The sequence below is a fragment of the Ovis aries genome, chromosome 2 (genome assembly GCF_016772045.2).
Source record: "Ovis aries strain OAR_USU_Benz2616 breed Rambouillet chromosome 2, ARS-UI_Ramb_v3.0, whole genome shotgun sequence".
In the NCBI taxonomy this organism is placed as follows: Eukaryota; Metazoa; Chordata; class Mammalia; order Artiodactyla; family Bovidae; genus Ovis; species Ovis aries.
The window spans coordinates 10,291,273-10,310,609 of NC_056055.1; the positions used below are offsets into that span (position 1 = coordinate 10,291,273).

General features: G+C 44.5%; 1 protein-coding gene across 7 annotated transcripts in view; it reads right to left on the reverse strand.

Moving 5' to 3' along the window:
* Positions 1 to 19,201, reverse strand: part of C2H9orf43 (chromosome 2 C9orf43 homolog) — a 37,810-nt gene extending 18,609 nt beyond the window's left edge. For 5 of the 7 annotated variants that reach the window (XR_009599110.1, XR_009599111.1, XM_060408884.1 and 2 more), the window contains exons 1-11: positions 10,965 to 13,485; positions 10,714 to 10,861; positions 9,154 to 9,211; positions 7,449 to 7,540; positions 5,632 to 5,698; positions 4,366 to 4,496; positions 3,546 to 3,696; positions 3,096 to 3,156; positions 2,757 to 2,815; positions 2,464 to 2,524; positions 278 to 360 (exon numbers count right to left, since the gene is read on the reverse strand). Coding sequence is in view for 5 of the 7 variants with exons in the window: in XM_060408884.1 (XP_060264867.1) it covers positions 278 to 360; positions 2,464 to 2,524; positions 2,757 to 2,815; positions 3,096 to 3,156; positions 3,546 to 3,696; positions 4,366 to 4,496; positions 5,632 to 5,698; positions 7,449 to 7,540; positions 9,154 to 9,211; positions 10,714 to 10,861; positions 10,965 to 11,115 (1,062 nt within the window). In the remaining 2 variants the exon portion in view is untranslated. Of the gene's footprint in view, positions 1 to 277; positions 361 to 2,463; positions 2,525 to 2,756; positions 2,816 to 3,095; positions 3,157 to 3,545; positions 3,697 to 4,365; positions 4,497 to 5,631; positions 5,699 to 7,448; positions 7,541 to 9,153; positions 9,212 to 10,713; positions 10,862 to 10,964; positions 13,486 to 13,774 lie in introns of those variants that run through there. The other 2 variants (XM_060408882.1, XM_060408883.1) reach the window with 2 other exon arrangements.
* Positions 19,202 to 19,337: the final 136 nt, after the last annotated feature.

Here is a 19,337-nt window from a genome sequence, read left to right on the forward strand (position 1 = left end):
AAGGGCTTCCCAGGTGGCACTAGTGGCAAAGAACCTGCCTGCTGATGCAGGAGGCCTAAGAGATGTGGATTCAATCCCTGTCTGAGTCGGGAAGATCCCCTGGAGGAGGGCATGGCAACCCACTCTAGTATTCTTGCCTGGAGAATCCCCATGGACAGAGGAGCCTGGCAGGCTACAATCCATAGCGTCAGAGTCGGACACGACCAAAGTGTCTTAGCATGCACCCCATAGCCAACTCAAACAGGGCCCTAGCAGAATGTCCCTCATACACTCTCACCTGTTTCGAGGGGGGGCCTCGTGTCTTCATCTGCTGCTGCTGCCGCTTTTTGTCACTTTGCTGACCTCGTAGAGTTTTGCGACCTAGTGACCGCAAGATCAGTTCAAGTCTCTTATTGGTATTCCACATCCCATTGCTGGGCTTCTAGTTGACCCCTAGTCTACAGGTGACTCCCCAGCCAGGACAATACAGGACCTTAGAGGCAGGTAAAAGGGAGTGAGGCCCTCTTAAGTTCTATTCGTGATTCTGTTCACCTGGGACTGTGACCACATCTATTATAGAATTAGTGAGTAAGGTAAACTGTGTGTTAAAAGATCCAAGATTCTTCAAAGAAACATACAGGGCAAGCACCTGTATGTCAGTGTAGCGAAAGAACTCCTAGGTCTGTCTTTTCAGTCTATGAATCCTGTTCTTACTTTCTTGTACCATCCCTAAGTTACCTCTATCGACTTATGAAAATGAACATCCTCCCAACCCAAAATTTCTTGATCTATGACTCTTTTGTATCAGATCTTTCCCCCAGCTAGTCATGAAATGCACTAGTTCTTTCCCCTCTGTTTCTCTTCCTTTAAATGAGCAATCTTCCAAGCTACCACCAGTGGTATGAGGCTAAAAGGGACAGCCAAACAGGAAGTCCCTTGCTCCAGAGCTGCGCTGGCTCCCTGTCGGCACTGATTCACACCTTAGTTACACGCTGGGGCATTCAGAAAACCACCCAGGCCTGGACCCAACACCATACACTCTGATTTTAATAGGTCTGGGGTGCAACATGGGTGTTAGGGTTTGGAAAGCTCCTCAGTTGATCTCAGGTTGCCATCAAGGCAGATCACCACTGCCCACCACTGAGGATAAAGATCAAACATCTCAGCAGGCCATCTCGTCAGCCTGATCCACCTCTCTCCCTTAAATGCCCAACCCCACAGCCACAGCAGACTGCTCAGTGCTCCCTGCAGCCACGCTCCTCCAAGACACGTTCACCCAATCCATCCCTGCTTCCAGGAATTCTCTTCCATATCCGGGCAACTCTCACAGATGATCCAGTGCAAAAATCACCTCTTCCACGAGGCCTTTCTCAACTCAGAGAGGACAAGCCACTGCTCTAAGAATATAATTCAAAAGGGAGCCCGTCACCCAAGCAAAGCTGCTCCTACTGGAGGGACCAGGAAGAGAAACAGAAGGCACCAGAACGAAACTCAGGGGAGCTGTCATCACCCTGGATACCAGGCTAGCCTTGAACAAGTGCCTCCGCGCTGGGCCACAGGCCCAGTGCTGTCTACCTCCCGTGTGAAGGTCAGGAGGCTTCTTCGATCTCCAGGTTAGAAGACACTTTTAGTATCAGAGAGCAGGATGAGTTGGGAGATAAACCAAGAAAAGCATCCTTCTCAGGAAACCTCACCCTCGCTATCCCAGAGCCCCAGGGTTGGAGGGTGAATTCTGATGATTAAACAGTTAGCTCCCCATCACAGACAGCGATGTCCAGTCTATTTAGGGCAGAAGAATCTGCCGTGGTTTAGGGGGATTCTTTCTCCTTGCTTCTCATTCTTCACTCAAACTGAGAAACGTCAGAGGGACTGGGGTAAGTATAACCTTCAGCTCAGACATGCTAAGAACTCCAAAAGGGGGAATCTCTTATCTCTGGCATGGACGCTAAAGGAAAGGAATTGCCGGTCAAGAACTAGCCCCCTGCCTCTTGGACAGGGCTGTACTGTGAAAGACTCCTGAGACTTCAACCTGTGCCTGAGAAGTGGCTGACTCTGCTTCCTTAGAACTCTCCTGGGGCTCTCGTGAGGGGCCCTGGCTCTTCCCTGTCTCACGGGCCAGTGGGCCCTTGAGGCTCTTCTCTTCAATAACCTGGGCTAACTCTTCATCCCCAAACCGCTTCCTTTTCTAAAGTAAGACCTGAGGAGTGACTCTGACTCGTGCTCATGGCCATCTCTCAAATCCCCATGTGAAGCAGACATCTGGCCCAGCTCACTTGCTGAGCAAATATTTGATGGAAGGCTGATACATGGTAGACCAGCCAAACAGAAGCATTCCAAGGAGAATTCAAGCGCCTGACAAACATGGATCCTCAAATGCCAAACGTGTTCAGCGTTTCCTGCCCTCAGCTGGGTCCTGGGACTCTGTCACTCCCAAGCCCACGTATTCTCCTCGCCACAGCATGGGTCACAAACAAACCACGGCACCTGGATGCTTGCGCGAGCTGTTGTGGCTCTCTGGTTCACTCCTGCATCTCTTTTTCGCCTCCTGAAACCCACATGAGGAGGAAGTGAATTAGGACTTTTGAAAGTGAAGAACTCGTTCCCAAAAGGGTCGAAAGGAAGGCTGTTAGTATAACCACATAGGAACTTTGTATCTACAACCAGCAAACAGGGAGAATCCCATCCCTTGTATGAGCCCTTCCTATTCCAGGCTGCACCCACTTGCTCCAACCCCAGGTGGAGGCGTCCAAGCATCCCGAGCGTCCCTGTCACTCTACCTGTTTCCTAGCGGCTGTCTTCACCTTCCTCTGTTGCTGCCACTGCTGCTTCCTATGACCTGGTGACCAGACAGCCAGCTCAGCCCTCTTCTCCCGGACAGCTCCCACCCTCCCCCGGGCCGCCTGCTGTGCCCTGCCCCCCAGTGGGGACCTCTCTCCCCGCTGGTCAGGACCAAGCTGGGAGGGGCTGCTTTTCGAAACTGCAGTCTCCTAAGGTCTACATGTGACCCTGTCCGACTGTGGCCGCAAACGTCACTGAGTTGGGACCAAGATCAAATGTAAGAAACGTGGGCCGAGAGGGGATGGTACCTGGAGACCTAGCAGCATCAGAAAACCTACCATCTGTTTTCAGGTTAGAACAGTGTTTCTTCAAATGTTCAGGATATCTCAATGCTGGTTTCTAGAGCAGAAAAAGGGAAAAAGAAGAGAAAAGAAAAAAGCTCTACTGTAGGTCTTTCTCTTTCCCAAAATGTATCCCAAATGCGTTTATCCATCGAGTCAATGAGCACTTTTTTGAGAAGCCCAGTGTGTGCAACATTATACCAGGAGCTCGGGAAAGGGGAAACGTGTGGGAAGCTGAGTGCAGAAGAAATAGAGAATGCTGCTCTCCTCCAACCTCTCCCTGTCATCCGCTTTCACCCACACACAGCCCAGTCCTTCTGTGGCACCTGGATCCAGAGTGGAAGAATAGAAGAGAAAGAAATTAGAAAGCTAAGTCCTCCAGCCTTGAGGACAGGTGAGTCTGGACTTGCACGCAGACACCTTCCTCTGAGGGCCCCTTGCTCTTACTTGAAGGGTGAGGCGGTGTACAGATAAATACATCTTAGCAGAAATGGCACTGTCGGGTCGGCTCTTTTCCAAGGGAGGTTTCTTTCTCATCATGGCCAACTGTGTCCGTATCTCTGGATAAAGTATGGTTTTCCCTTTATCCAGCAAGAGGCTGAAGGGGACAGACACAGAGACAGTCAGCAATAGCTTTTCTTGGCTGGGGAGAAAGAGAAGAAAAGGACTCTACATTTGCAGACATGTCTACCCTGGGCCTTAAAAGGCCTGTACCAACAGGTGCTCATTCAGTAACGGCTTTCAGATGCAACTATGGCAATCATGGGTGAGTGGATTAAGTTTACTACATGTCGGGCTCATGTGCTTTACACCACTGAATCCTTAGGACAGGTTTATGATCTTCATTTTGCAAATGAGGAAACTGAAGATTAATGAGGCTAAATAAAATGCGGACATTCATGAAGGCAATGAATTTCAATACAAAATTCAAAGGTGGTCTTGCTCCAAACCACATCTCCATTCCGTCTTCCACTTAACCCATAACTCACCTATAAAAAGAACAGTGTGTCTACCTCCCAGGGAAGGTTTAAATGAGAGAATATAGGTATTGTGCTAATTATTAAGCACAGGGCCTGGCAGGTGGTAAATACTTAAATGGTGGTGATTATCGTCAGCACTGCATATGCCTAAGTCCATAGATTCAGGGACCAAGTAGGGGGATGGTTTTCTTCCCTCCCTCCCCAGGAAGAGCACACTGCTTAGGCCTTTCTTAGCTTCTAGAGAAAAGAGGATGCTGTGGTTCTCCCACAGCTTACAGGACACTCACTCCTTCAGTAGATCCTGAGGCAACATGTCAAACTGGTTCCATAAAGGTAAGGATTCTGAACTTAGTTGTTCATACAAGTGTGCTGGGGTGGGAGGCGGTACAATTATCCCTGGAAGTTCCGACTTGTGTTTCTGGAAGAGGAACAATAGAAAGAACTCCCTGTAGCACTCTCTTCGATGCCACATTGTCCCACCACCACTCCAGCCTCCCGACACAACCCTGGTGTGGGAAACTCCTTGTTTCCAGACCTACTCCAGCATCCTCGCCCCCTCTAGACTACAACCTGCCACATGTTTACCAATCTGGCTCTTCAACCACATTGTTGAAATCAGATCACACAGGGATTGATGGACTTGTTCCATTTTTCCCCCAAAAGGCTCCGAACAAGTATTTATCGGCCAACTATGTGCCAGGCAGAGGGCTGGGGCTAAGAATTCAGCAACGAACAAAATGGGCCAAGATACTATTCTCCTGGATGTAGCAAACTTCCAGCTTTGTGACTTATCCAAGGCTACATTTACCCAATAATTGGTAGAAGTAGCATTAGAAGCACAGTTCCCTGGAGAAGGAAATGGCAGCCCACTCTAGTACTCTTGCCTGGGAAATCCTATGGGCAGAGGAGCCCAGCAAGCTAACAGTCCATGAGGTCACAAAGAGTCAGACACGATTTAGTGACTAAACCAACCAACCGCCAAAAACAAGAAGCACAGCTCCACTGTAACTTCTAGTCTGTTGAAATTCTATTCCCATCACACCAGGGCTTCCCTGGTGGAGCAGAGGTTAAAGGATCTGCCTGCAATGCAGGAGACCTGGGTTTGATCCCTGGGTTGGGAAGATCCCTTGGAGAAGGACAACCCACTCCAGTACTCTTGCCTGGAAAATTCCATGGACAGAGGAGCCTGGTGGGCTACAGGCCATGGGGTAGCAAAGAGTTGGACACGACTACTGAGTGACTTCACTTTCACTTTTCACTTTCATCACACTGAAAATTAGTTTCTAATGAACCTAAAATTCCCTCTGAATGCCCAGCAGTTGCTCCTAACATCTCTTCAGGGTGTTCTTTTACCTTCCTACAGGGAGGAGGTAGGGAACAGACCTAGTTCTTCATTTCTCTGCACAGAAAATGGTTTGGTTATTATATTCCTTCCTTAAGATGGGTTTTATTTTGCAGATGTTGTTCATTTAAAGAGAGAATGGGAGAAGGGGGCAAACAAAAATAAACTCTTACAGACAAAGATCAGGAAGGTTTGGCCACAGTAAACTTACCCCTGGAGATTTCTTTCTGTTCATATTCCCATCCTGGCTGCAAATAAGATGCTTCTCCTCAGCTGGGCTTGAAATAAGAATAACCACAACTTATTCCCAGACACCTTAAGCAGAGGCATCAAGGATATTTATGAATGATGACCAGGAAGATTTCTATCCTCCATTCAGTATTCAAAGATGGCTGGTTAGGAACTCAGAGGTACCTGCAGTTCAGAGACTGCTAAAAACAAGAACCCCCCTCTCACCTTGCCCTCACATCTAAATTAGGCTCCCCTCCATTCTCTCAAGCAATTCAGTTATTTACTTTTATAGTATTAATCCAAATTAGTAATTATATACTTAAGTGCAGGGATGTTTATAATGTCTGAATCCTACCATCACCATAAGACTCCAGGAGGACAGGGACAAAGTATTTAGTTCTTGACTGAATTCCCCTGCTTAGCCCAGAGGTGCTCAAATATTTTTTGCCCTGTCATCTTCCTCCTCTTTCTTACCTGGAATACAGATATGATGACTTAAACTCTATCAATCAACTTAGACTTTGAAACCCCCATGAAGCACCTCAGAAGGTGGGGGCCAGGGCCCAAAAAGCTATTAACAGAAGGCGTTCTGGTGTCTGATTACCTCATGGAGCTGAGATACTAGCTGTGGACCACCTAACTCTGGGCTTCTTTTATATGAAAGGAAAGAAACCCTTAGAGGTTTTTTGTTTACACTATATATATTCACACACACATACACACAATACATACCTACACATATATATAAGCATTCACAGGATTTTTTTAAAAGAAAATAAAGTCTCATTATCTCTAAACTGAAGATGGCAACCCACTCCAGTATTCTTGCCTGGAAAACCCCATGGACAGAAGAGCCTGGCAGGCTACAGTCCATGGGCTTGCAAAGAGTCAGACACGACTTAGTGACTTGAATAACATGTCTAAACAGTCACTCTAAAAGAATCTGAGAACCTCAGCAGTCATGAAAGAAAAATCCGTTTCTTCCAACGACTGTCAATATTAGCAAATCTTTGGACCTTCACCAAGTGATCTTTATCACAGCTGCTTTGTACACAAATTCTATATGCTATTCATTTTGTATCAGTGCTCTAGTCCTTAGGCTTGAGACCAAAGATTCAGATGCTTCACTGAAAACTTTTAGTAGTTGCTGATGACTAACAAGAAAAACTGATAGATGGCATTTGTTTCTTAATAAACCTCAAAAATACATTGGGCCCTATCTTGTATGCTATTTACAGACAAGTAGAATTTGATGGAGCAAAGTCCCAAAGCATGAATCTCAAAGTGCACTAACAAGAATTCCAGGGTAGCATTTAGGGGTTCCCTGGTAGCTCAGTTGGTAAAGAATCCACCTGCAATGCAGGAGACCCTGGTTCAATTCCTGGGTCAGGAAGATCCGCTGGAGAAGGGATAGGCCACCCACTCCAGTATTCCTGGGCTTCCCTTGTAGTTCAGCTGATAAAGAATCTGCCTGCAATGTGGGAGACCTGGGTTCGATCCCTGGGTTGGGAAGATCCCCTGGAGAAGGGAAAGGCTACCCACTCCAGTATTCTGGCCTGGAGAGTTCCATGGGCTGTACAGTCCATGGGGTCACAAAGAATCGGACATGAATGAGCAACTTTCGCATCACTTCAAGAGGTAAATGCAAGAGGCCATGGCCTTCTGCTCTGCTTGACCTCCTCCTTCATGCAAAGAGGTAGCTAAAAAGGAGTTCACAGAGAGAAGGCTGGCAGAAGACAGTAGGCATTTGTGGAACACAAGAGTTGAAGACTCCCAAGTTCTCAACATGATACTCACCTCACATGCTTCTCTGGGATCCAGATGACATCCATATTTCCTACATCTTGAGGGCAAGGAAGCTTTGTCTCATTCAGATTCAGCACTGATAGCTAAGAGAAAAATATAAAACCTATGTATGGCTTAAAGGTACCACTGCTGATGGTATTCAGGACCAGGCTAAGGAATGAATCATGCTAACCAAAAAGGTATGGTGGTTCAGAAGATGATTAAAAACCAGAATAAAATAAACATTTCTTATCCCCAAAATAGCTTCATAATATTCCTTTGAGAAACCAAGTATCGGGAAAGGTGCTCTGCAAGAGTGAGCACTGATGAGTGAATGGTCTCCCCGGCCTTCCTGAGACATTAGGGCGGCATTTAGCAACTCCCAACCCCACCTCATAGGAGGACGCCTTGGGGCTTACCCAAGGGAACACTACTTATTCTGCCCACTGCACTCCAAAAACTAACATCCCCTGCAGATAAAACAATACAATCTGGGAGCAGGGAGAGAACCGAAAGAACCAGAAGCAAGTTTTTCTCTTTTATAGCCTGTCTACAATTACAAGCATCTACATAAAAGTTAAAGTCATCATTTTTTTTCCACATTTTGCTATTTAGGAAAATGTGAATTTATAAGGAAATTTTATAAATCATCTAGTCTATATCCCTAGCAGGATTCATGCAGGAAAATAACTATTAAAAATAGGTTGTCCCCATGAAAAGAAACTGACCGACTTGGGGGAACAGAGGAGATATTTGGGGCACCATAAGCCCTCCTATGGATTTTGAATTTAGAACCATATGCATGTATTATCCTAGACAAACAATTAATTTAAAAACTAATTTAATCTAACACTCTCATTCTGAAGAGGCCAAAGAGGTAAGTGATTTGTTCACTCATCTATCCAAACCCATCTACCCTCCGTTGGTTCTTACACTCTCCACCATGTGACACTGAAAAGTGAAGGATCTCATAGGAAAAAATAAAAGGTATCCAGTAGGACTGCAAAGAACAGTAAATCTCTACTGCAGACAAGTAGAAGGGTTTTTTCTTCTTAAAATATAGCTCTTTTCCTAACCAGCTGTGCTTTTAAAAAAATCACTTCCTATCTGGGCCTCAGTTTCCTCAACTGTAAGATAAATGAAACAGACCACAGAAATAGTTTTCAAACTGCAGTTGTAACTTATTCATAGGTCGCAAAATCAAATTTTGTGAATCACAGCCTCCATTGTTTTAAAATGAATCAGAAAAGGATAGAAACTTTCAGAGTATAGTGTAACTTACGGTTAGGGTAAAGATTGTCCCATGGTATTTTATTGTAAAATGTATTTCTTACCATGAGCGATAGCTAAAAAAGTTTTAAAAATCATGAGTATAGCCGACCTTGAGGCTCATTTTAGATCTGACATTGCAGCATTCTAATTTCCCTGTATTATGAGATGACAGTAGCTGAACACGCTCTATACAGGAGAGACAGAAAATTCTTAACTATGGAAAACTGCCATAAATAAATCCCACTAGGTCTGGGATTTCTAGAAACAGTATAACATATAAAAGCATTAGCACAGAGTCTAGCAAATAGTAAGGGTTCAGTATTAGGTAGTTATTATCGTCATTATTTGTATTACAGTCATCCTCAATGTTAAATAAAGGCAACATTTTATTCCCAGTAGTAAAGAGAAAATGCTGAGGAAATACCTTTTTTAATCTGTGACTTACTTTGGGAGATCTATCAGTACGGTTCATTAAGTCTCTGTCAGGTAAATCCTTCCAAGGCCTAAAAAATGAGTTTCCAAACATGAAAGCGTCACAAAAGCCTTACTGAGATGATAAAGTTCGTGCTGTGAGGAAAAGCTCCTACTTATCTACAGAAAACCTTGGACTTAATACCTACCAAATGAATGTCAGGTCTTATCATCTTCTTAAGTTTTGCTTGTTTGTTTTTCCTTGAACAGCTTAGACATTGCACATCGCAAACCTTTCATAACTATTTGTTGCATCAAACTCAATTCTTAGCCTAAGCCTTTCTCCAACTACAAACAGTCACATCACCATTAGTAAAAATTTATTCAGTAATTTTGATGGAGATGTTAAAAAACACGCTGTGCTGTGCTTAGTCGCTCAGTCGTGTCCGACCCTGCGACCCCATGGACTGTAGCCCGCCAGGCTCCTCTGTCCATGGGGATCCTCCAGGCAACAACACTGGGGTGGGTTGCCACATCCTCCTCCAGGGGATCTCCCCAACCCCGAGATTGATCCCAGGTCTCCCTCATTGCAGGTAGATTCTTTACTATCTATCTGAGCTGCCAGGGAAGCCAATAAACAAAATGTGGGGCTTCCCTGGTGGCTCAGTGGTAACGAATCCACCTGCCAATGCGGGAGACCCAGGTTCAATCTCTGATCCGGGAAGATTCCACAGGCCAAGGAGCAACTAAGCCCAAGCACCACAACCACTGAGCCTGGGCTCTAGGGCACAGGAGCCACAGCTAACGAAGCCCATATGCCCTAGAGCCCATACTCCACAAGGAAAACCACTGCAGTGAGAAGCTCGCATACCACAGCTAGGAAGCAGCCCCCAGTTGTCACAACTAGAGAAAAGCTCGTGCAGCAAAGAAGACCTAGCACAGCCAAATAAATCAATAAATAATTTTTTTAACGTGTCAGTGACATACAATGGAACATTTTTCAGCCTTAAAAAGGCATGAGGTTCATTCATGTGACAACATCTATAAAGCTTGAAAACATTATCCAAGGTGAAATAAGCTAAACACAAAAGAACAAATATTGTATGAGTCCACTTACATGAGATACCTAGAACAGGCAAATGCACAGAGGCAAAAAGAAAAACAGAACAGAGATCACCAGGGAGTAGAGGGAGGAGGGAAACGAGAGTTATTATTTAACCAACTCCTACAAGACAAACAAGAATACTTTCTTTCTGTTTCCCACACTGCCTACTCATTACTCCTTTAAGTGAACTGCTAAAGGGTTTGTTTCTTTTGTTTGGTGGTGGGTCAAGGGGGCTGGGGTGGGTGATTGTTAGTTGGTGTTTTTTTGGCTGTACCACGTGGTTTGTGGAATCTTAATTCCCTGACCAGGGATTGAACTCCAGGCCACAGCAGCGAAAGTGCCAAGTTCCATCCCCTGGACCTCCAGGGCATTTCTCATTAATGCTTTGTTTTTAATCTGGCTTTCTCAAAGTTCAGTACATAGGCAAAGAAAGTTAACCAAAAAATTTGAGGTATTAAGCCGTTTAAGGAAGATTCCATGATTATTTACCTGCCTTGAAACTTGGAGTCAAACTTTGAACTCAATAAAGAGTGAGCCTTTGTGAAGGTAAATCCTGGTAAGTGACGCCGACGAATAACTCTCTTGGCCGGGAAGCAGGAATCTGCGATGTTTACAATGGTAAGCACTGGGAGCTTGTCTGAAAGACCAGACCAGAAGAAAATATACAACATGGCATTAGGGAGCCAAATAGAAACAATTCAAGGATCTTGTAAGGGAGGAGACAGGGCTGGCTAATTCACCTTCAGCATCCACAAAAGATTTGGAGGAGGAGTCCAGAAGTCGAGGGTGGCCCCTCTCAATCCGGCGGATAGTTGCCCAGCATTGTGGATGCTGACAGACAGCCAGGTCACAGGTGGTTTCATCCCACTGGCTTTTATCTGGCAAATCCATATCTACAAATGGTTTAGGACAAAAGCCAATCTTGCAGCTTTCTAGCCCTCTGGAGAAACCACCACCCTATAATTAGGGAATATTACGACCCCATGGATTGTGGTAGGCTACAATCCATGGGGTTGCAAAGAGTCAGACATGACTGAGTAACTTTACTTTCACAAATATTAGCTAGTCCAGATATTAATTTGGACTCAAAGCATAAAATGTTTTTATTGAATCATATTGATAAACAGTGGTTACAGGATAGTTAAGAATGGGGTACCAAGAAAGTATGAAAATCTCAGCTTGGAATAGAGTGACAAGAATTTGGATTCAGACTGACTTCAGAAGGCCTCCCAACTGACCATTTAATTAATAGCTGAGTGACCTGAGATTTAACCAATCTGAGCTTCAGTTTCCTTAGCTGCAAAATGAGGAAAAACCTATTTCACAGGGTCACTACAATTAGTTAATAGATATTAACAGGTCTGGCAAACAGTTCAAAATAATTATTAACATCCTTTCCTTTCCCCTTTCATTAACCATTAGGGAAAGGATGCTCCAATCTCCAAAAAGCCTTATCAAATTATAACCAACATACAGAGGACCTGAATATCCACAAATAATGGTATACACAGGGGCTTCTGGAACCAATTCCCTGTGGGTCACAGAAGTGCTTTAGATGGCTCAAACCTTTAGAAGAGACGCTTCATTTTTCAATAGGCTCCAGTTCTCATACAGGCAGCTAAAATACCCACCAGAAATAAACGGGTTTGCTGAAACAGCAAGTCAGTCGACTCAGAAGTTGGATCAGAAGCCACTAGCTTTTCATTTACTGGCTCTATGGTGTTGGGCAAGTGAATTCACCTCTCTCAGCCCGTTTCCTCATATAAAGTAGGAAAAGGGAAATCCCTAAGTAGGATTGCAGAAGCATTAAATGAGGTAATGTACTTTTATGTATGATATATAACAGGTACTCAATAAATGTTATCTTTCTCTCTCTAGAAATGTTTTAGGCAATCACTACCACCAGATCCCTAATAACTTTTTTTTAAGGAGAGTGTCCATTTCTTCTTTTACTCAAAACAATTACTGACTACTAAATATGTGAGGGGACCTGTTATGAGCACTGAGAACAATAATGAACAAAATAAGTCTCTGTTCTAAACAACTTATAATTTAAACCAAAGATTAAACAAACTAGTAGCCTGGGATTGCACCTGACCTATGACTTGTTTTGTTTCGCTTACACTTTGAGCCATTACTTAAAAATGGAAATAGTCCATATAATGTCCAGATTTCCGGCTCCTCTTAAAGATCAAATATCTAACAACACAGAGGCCCAATTCCAACTACACAGCACCTGGCTGGAGCTGAGCACTTCCTAACATCTTTAAACCAGGTGTATTTTATCCAAGTAGAGACTTACCCCACCAAACTCTATCATCTGTATCTGAAGCAGCTTCAGCTGCCATGCATCACCGCTTTTGCTGCTCTTTTTCTTATAAGAGAGAAATAGTTCTCTGTGCTCATGTCTCTAACACAAACAGGAAAACTAACAGTGACCTGAAATAGCAAGTTTCAAGGGATAAAAAGAAACAATTTCTGCTCAGTGAGCCTGAGGACAATTTCTACATATGTAACAGAAAAACGATAGAACTTAAAAAGCCACTGCAAAACCATGAAAAATATTTTTGACTAGGAAAGATGCACGATGAACAATTCAATGAAACAAAAAACAAGTACAACCGTAACAGGGTTTGTTTTGAATGCTTATGTAATGTTACGTTACTCTTACAAACGGCTGGGTGTTGCCCGAATGGTGCCCAGAGGTCTAGTCATGCCTGTGTCCATGTTGCCAGCTATAGCACCATGGTGGCAAAGTAGTTTGTATTAAAAAAATTTTAGGTAACAGCTATCCTTAATACCATTATTACAAAGTTGAGAAGGCTAAAAAGATTAGTGGGAGAATGCAGCAACAGGTGGCCGAGATTCCGCAAAACCAAAGCAGAAAGCACGCCAAGGCCCAAGGGAAGTCACAGCTGCAGACGAGCTAAGAGGTGGGCGAGGAGTCCCGCCTTTCGCCCGAAGGAGCCCCGCCCCGCCGGCTCAGTCCACGCCTCCGTCTCCCACGCTAGACGCCTGGCCGCTCCGTCGCCAAGCAGCGGCGCAAAGCACTGTGGGGAAGGGACGGAAGCCCCAGTGTGCCATACTTAATTTCTAGATGCGAGGGAGGTGTGAAGCAGGGAAACGAGCCTGGGAAAGGACGCCAGGTGCCTGTAAGGCCGGACGGAAGGCCCTCGGGCCAAAACCATGGCAGCGTGGGAAGTTCAGACGCACCGGCCTCTAGAGGCGGAGGCGGAGCTGCGGGAGGAAGGCGGCTCTGGCGCGCGGGGCACTGTGGGACACGGTGTAGGCAACGCGGGGTGGGACGGAAGCCTCGCTGGGTCAGACCGTGGCGACGCGGGAAGTCCGGACGCCGTGGCGGCCTGAAGAGGAGGTCGCAGGCACGGTCCCCGGCCGCGACCATGGCGGAGAGGCCCGAGGACCTAAACCTGCCCAATGCCGTCATCACCAGAATCATCAAGGAGGCGGTAAGCAGCTCCAGCTGGCGGCCGGACCAGGGGCGGACGAGCGGGCAGGGGGAAACAGGTGCTAGGTCGGTAGCTTTGCTCACCCTCGCTTTTCTCACAGCTCCCGGACGGTGTCAACATCTCCAAGGAGGCCCGGAGCGCCATCTCCCGCGCCGCCAGCGTCTTCGTGCTGTACGCCACATCCTGGTAAGGCGGGCAGACTTAGCCGAAGCTTAGCTGGGCTAAAGCCTAAGGGAGGCGTAAAGAGAGCCACCTGATTTGGAGTTCGTAACCTGGACCCCGCAAACCCCAATAATTATGTTCTACCTCAATGGAGCGAGGTTCCGAGCCCTCGTTCTAGATCTTGAAATCTATGAAACAAAATAAGACAATTACTTTAACCCTTTTGTATAGGGAAGGGTGGGACTTACCGTGTCACAAATATCCATGCAGGCATCTAAGACGCAGGCTTTCCCGTTCCACCTTTGGGCGCTCCTTTTCCCACCCACACCATACGCGGCAAGAGGGCATCTGACAGCCCTTGATCTTTCTTCTTTCAGTGCCAACAACTTTGCGATGAAAGGGAAACGCAAGACACTGAATGCCAGCGATGTGCTGTCAGCCATGGAGGAGATGGAGTTTCAGCGGTTCGTTACCCCATTAAAAGAAGCTCTGGAAGGTAACTGCGCTTTCGTCTTCTTGAACATCCAAGTCGATGTTCATCCTAAATGACCTGCTCATTTAGGCCCTGAGATTTGATCAACTTGAGTCTCTTAAAAAGTCCAGTAGCAAGTATTGGATGCGACTCAAATGGCAGGCACCAGCTCATTTATCTGTTTGGTGATGCTGGGCAGATTATTTTTCCTTTTGTACCTCAGCTTTTCCAGTTACCCAGTTGAGTTAGCTGCTGCTGTCTGTCTGGTTCAGCCTTGCTTCCTAACCTCCTCTTTATCCTTACAGCTTATAGGAGGGAGCAGAAAGGCAAGAAGGAAGCTTCAGAGCAAAAGAAGAAGGACAAAGACAAAAAAACAGATTCGGAAGAGCAGGACAAGAGCAGGGATGAGGACAATGATGAAGATGAGGAAAGGCTGGAGGAAGAAGAACAGAATGAAGAGGAGGAAGTGGACAACTGAGGAGGATGGGGAGACGCCCCTTGGAAGGAACCAGGAGAAAACCTGGTACACGTTTGTGTGAAGCTTGTTCCGGCTGGGCAGAGTAGTCTTAGGCAGAAGAGCCTGAGAAGATTGAAATAAAAACTGAATTATCATCAGGATTATCATCAAAGCCTGTGCTTCCCAGACTCAGAACATCTGAGCAGCAGAATCCTGGTTTGCTTAATCAGTCTTAAGGTTATAACTTTTTGGCAAGAGGGATTCTGAATGGCTAATTTAATTGGTCAGTTTGATCTCTTTTGTTTACATACACATATAGTTAGGCAATTGTTGACCCCCAGTACCCTCCCTGCCCCCCAGAAAAGTAATAGTAATTTCCATGCTGCAACTGTGTCCCAAATCACAGAGGCAGTTAAGGCTCAGGAAAAATTGGGGTTTGATCACAGTCGACCTATTTGATTATACAGTATTTGGCAATACTAGCTTATTTCAAGTGATCAGAATGGCTTAGCTTTAGGAAACTACTAAAAAGGTTGAAGAGAACAATGAAATCTGCTGTCTCTTCACTTGACAGTAACATTAATTGAATTTTGTTTTCTATAGACCCACTTGGCTTAGAGCCCTTCTATACTGCCTGTAGACGTGTAACCTGCTTGGGAGGCTACCTTCTAGGCACATTGTTTTCAAATCCACGGAGTAGAATTAGTTAAGCAAGGTTGCCAAAGTCTTACTCTTATAAAACAGAGGGTTTTAAATGCACCTCACTGCCTGCCACTGTACAGCTTCAGGATTTGTCATCACCTCCTGGAAGGTATAAAATTCCAGGTTTTCGTGTCCCGTAGTCCATCTTCCAGATTTGTGACTGTGGCTTTTCGTTTTCCAATTCATGACAAGTTCCGAACTTTATTTCTTCTAGGCACAGCTTTCTCCTCTGTGCTTCTCAGCACCTGTCTCTGTCCTGCTGCCTCCTCTGCTCTCCACTCCCACTTTCTCTGTCCCTCTTTTTTTCACTTCTGCCAACCCAGGAACTTGGATGACCTGCAGTATCCCAGAGTATGGGTTCCTCTGAGTCCCTAGTTCTAATCTCATGTCTTAAAACTGATTTTGTAAACCTCTTTGACCCATGAGGGAAATCTGATGGTGCTCAGGAATTTACTTCCTCCCCTAACCCATCCCCTTTAACTGCTTCTAAGTATCTCTGTTGACCTTTCCAGGTGTTCTTCTCTTTCCATTTGGTGCTCCAAGCACTTTTTTGCTGGTCTCTTTAAGTTGAGTGCTTGGAGGTTGAAAGGTAGTGAAGTGTAGTTTGACACTGTTTATTTGTTCAATGAATACAGTGGAAAGTTTGTTGATAATTGAGTGAAGAATATTGAGAAAATTATAATGCTTTGTATAATAAACATTATTGTTAAAAGTGATGACTCCTCTATCATCCTTCTTGTTGATACAAGTGTGCTTTGGGGGAGGACCACGGATCATGTTCTATACAGTTCTTGTGGTGTGAACTGAGCCAGATCCTTGTAAATACGGGCTCTTGCAGCACCTTGGACCACCAGCAGATGTTGGTTGTTAACAGGTAAGGGTGCTGCTCTTCACCCACAGTGAGAGCTTTCCATGGCTCTGCTGGGCACCCTATACATACTAGATGCAAGCATTTATTGAATCCCTGCTATGTATCTGGCAGTGTTCAAACTGCTATCAAGTATTAACTCCTAAACCCTATGAAGGAACACTGCTGTTACCTCCACGATTTCAACTGTAACACCATATTACCTCTGATCTATGTAGCTGTTTCAAAGCATTTTTCATACAAACACACCCCCAGTGGCTTTTCCTTCTCCACAGCAGAAACCCCCTTTTTAAACCCCCTTTTTTTTTTCCTGCTGTCACATTTATATTTGTATGAAAGACAAAGTTATTCAATATATATTTGTTTCTTATTTCTCCCTTGCAATTTATATTGATGATATATCTCTTAACAGTTAGCTATATGTGACAGTATTACGTCTCTGGGAAAACAGCATACACTGAGTCCTTCATAGTTGGTTACTGTACAAGTTTTTAAATTTTAATACACTAAAGTGCAGTTTTTTCATCTCTAAATTGGCAATATAATACCTATCTTGAGAATTTTAAGACACAAGATTCTTAACACAATGGATACACACAAGAAGGCCTTGTTTTTATCTTTTTCTCTTCTGTACACACGTTCATTTCTCTGACTAGAGACGATCCGGGACATGGAATATCTGTTATAAATAAATAGTAAAAACCTAAAAAAAAAAAAAAGAAAAACTGATAATCTTGTCTAAGATAATTCGTTTTCTTTCATACTAGTAGACTAAGAAAAATGTAAAATCTGGATACATACATTTGTACTCTGTGATGAAATTAAAGACTAATCCCTGTGGCTTCTGATAGACATCAGAGGCACTGTCATCAAGTATTTGTTTTTGGAGCAGAATTCAAACCAAATTTCAAGTTTCAGTTTGCTCATTCTATGTTAATATATTCATCTCTATATATTTTTTTTAATTTAGGTAATATTGATTTCTAACATAAATTTCCTGTGTACCTACCTGGGAGGCACTCAAAATAGTTTAGTAGGGGGCTTGGTTTTGTTTGTTTTTACTTTTATTTAGTAAGTATGGTATACAGACAAAAAGTACAAATAAGAGTAGAGTTTTGTAAATTTTCACAAACAACACATTCATGAAACACACTGAGATCAATAAACAGGACCGGCACCCTAAAAAAGTCTTTGATTTCCCTTCTCATTATTCCCTATCTACCCAGTAGTAGTCACGATCCTGACTCCCAGCACAGATTGATTTTGCCTGTGTTTCTACTTCATATAAATGAAATCATGCAATATGTTCTCTTGTGTCTAATTCCTTTTGTTCAACATAATATTTAAGATTTATATTGTTGCATTCACAGTACTTTTTTATGGTTAAGAGTAACAGATTAAGGTAGAATTATATTTTAAAGGCTGCAGGAAGTGGAAACAGGTCAGCCAAGAGAGAGAGGGGCTTCCCTGGTGGACCAGTGGTTAAGACTGAGCTCCCAAATCAGGGGGCACAGGTTTCATTTCTGGTGGGGGAAATAAGACCCTGCATGAGACGTGGAAAAAACAGATTATACCAAACAGCACTAAGATCCCAAATACGGCATGGCAAGGCCAAAAAGACATGGGGAAAAATAGATTAAAATTTCCACTCTGTGATTACCTCTATGAGTGGGGCTTCCCAGGTGGTGCTAGTGGTAAAGAATCCTCCTGCCAATGCAAGAGACTCAGGTTTGATCCCTGGATCAGAAGATCCCATACAGTAGGAAATGGCAACCAACTCCAGTATTCTTGCCTGGAAAATTGCATGGACAGAGGAGACTGGTAGGCTATAGTCTACAGGGCCGAAAAGGGTCAGTCACAACTGAGTGACTGAACACACGTCTATGAGTTGAAGGAGTATGGTAAACATGTATTGAGAAATCCTAGTGGTAACATGGGGCAAATTAATCTCGGCAATTGTTTTTCCAATCTATAAAATTAAAGTGATAACATAGTTGTCATCAAATGTAGATAAGTGAATGTAAAACATATGATACTGTCCCTGGACTCTTTAATGCACAAAAAACATTACTTTCTTCCTTATTTGAACACAGATCAGAACTCTAGTAGCTAGGAACTAAGCAGTATCATATTCTCCCAGCTTTAAGCCTGTCTCTTAGACTTGGAATATAAAGAGGTATAAAACAGGTTTGGAGCACAGATTTTGATAAATAAAACCTGAGAATAAGTGTAATACAACCCACTGGCATCCTTCACAGATCAAAATCAACTGTTCAAAAATCCCTGTCTCACTTTTACAAAGGTATTCCTTTGCTACGTATTGATCTCGACCCTTATTTCCCTCATCTGATGCTACCAGTTCACCCAAGCCCCATAAGACTCACCAGATCCCTCCTGCCCTTGAATATACTCTGCTGCACCTTGCCCACTCACCCTCAGACTTTTGGTCAAATCTCTCCTTGTACCCATGATAGATAGACCGGTCTGATGCTCCTATCAGACTTGAGGCCTTTCCAAAGTGCCCATGTCTTTCACATCACATCTTCCAAACGATGGCTCAGAGTAAGCCCTGAAAAATTACGCTGGAATAACTTTTCTCTGAAAACTTGGAGGGCAGCCTGCTGCTGAACTCAACAATTCTGAAATGCTCAGTCCGCAAAGTGGACTTAGTTATTGTGTTAGGCACGATGGTGTTGTTTTAATGTCCTAGACATCTAATTATTCTTTCAACAAGCAACCAGCGCCAAGTATGCGCTAGGCTGGGAAGAGAGGGGCTTTAAACAAAACCATCAAGCCGGTCCACAAGAAGCACAGAATAGCACTGCCCCTGGCCCGCAAGTGGGCTCCCTAGGGCCTTTCCCTGCACATGCGCAAATCCCGGCGAAGGGAGGGGCGGGCCCGCCAGCCCTTCGGCACACCCGATTGGCCAGGCCTGCTGACCTGTAGGAGGGGCCGCGGCCGGAGCGGACCAGCCCTCAGGCAAAA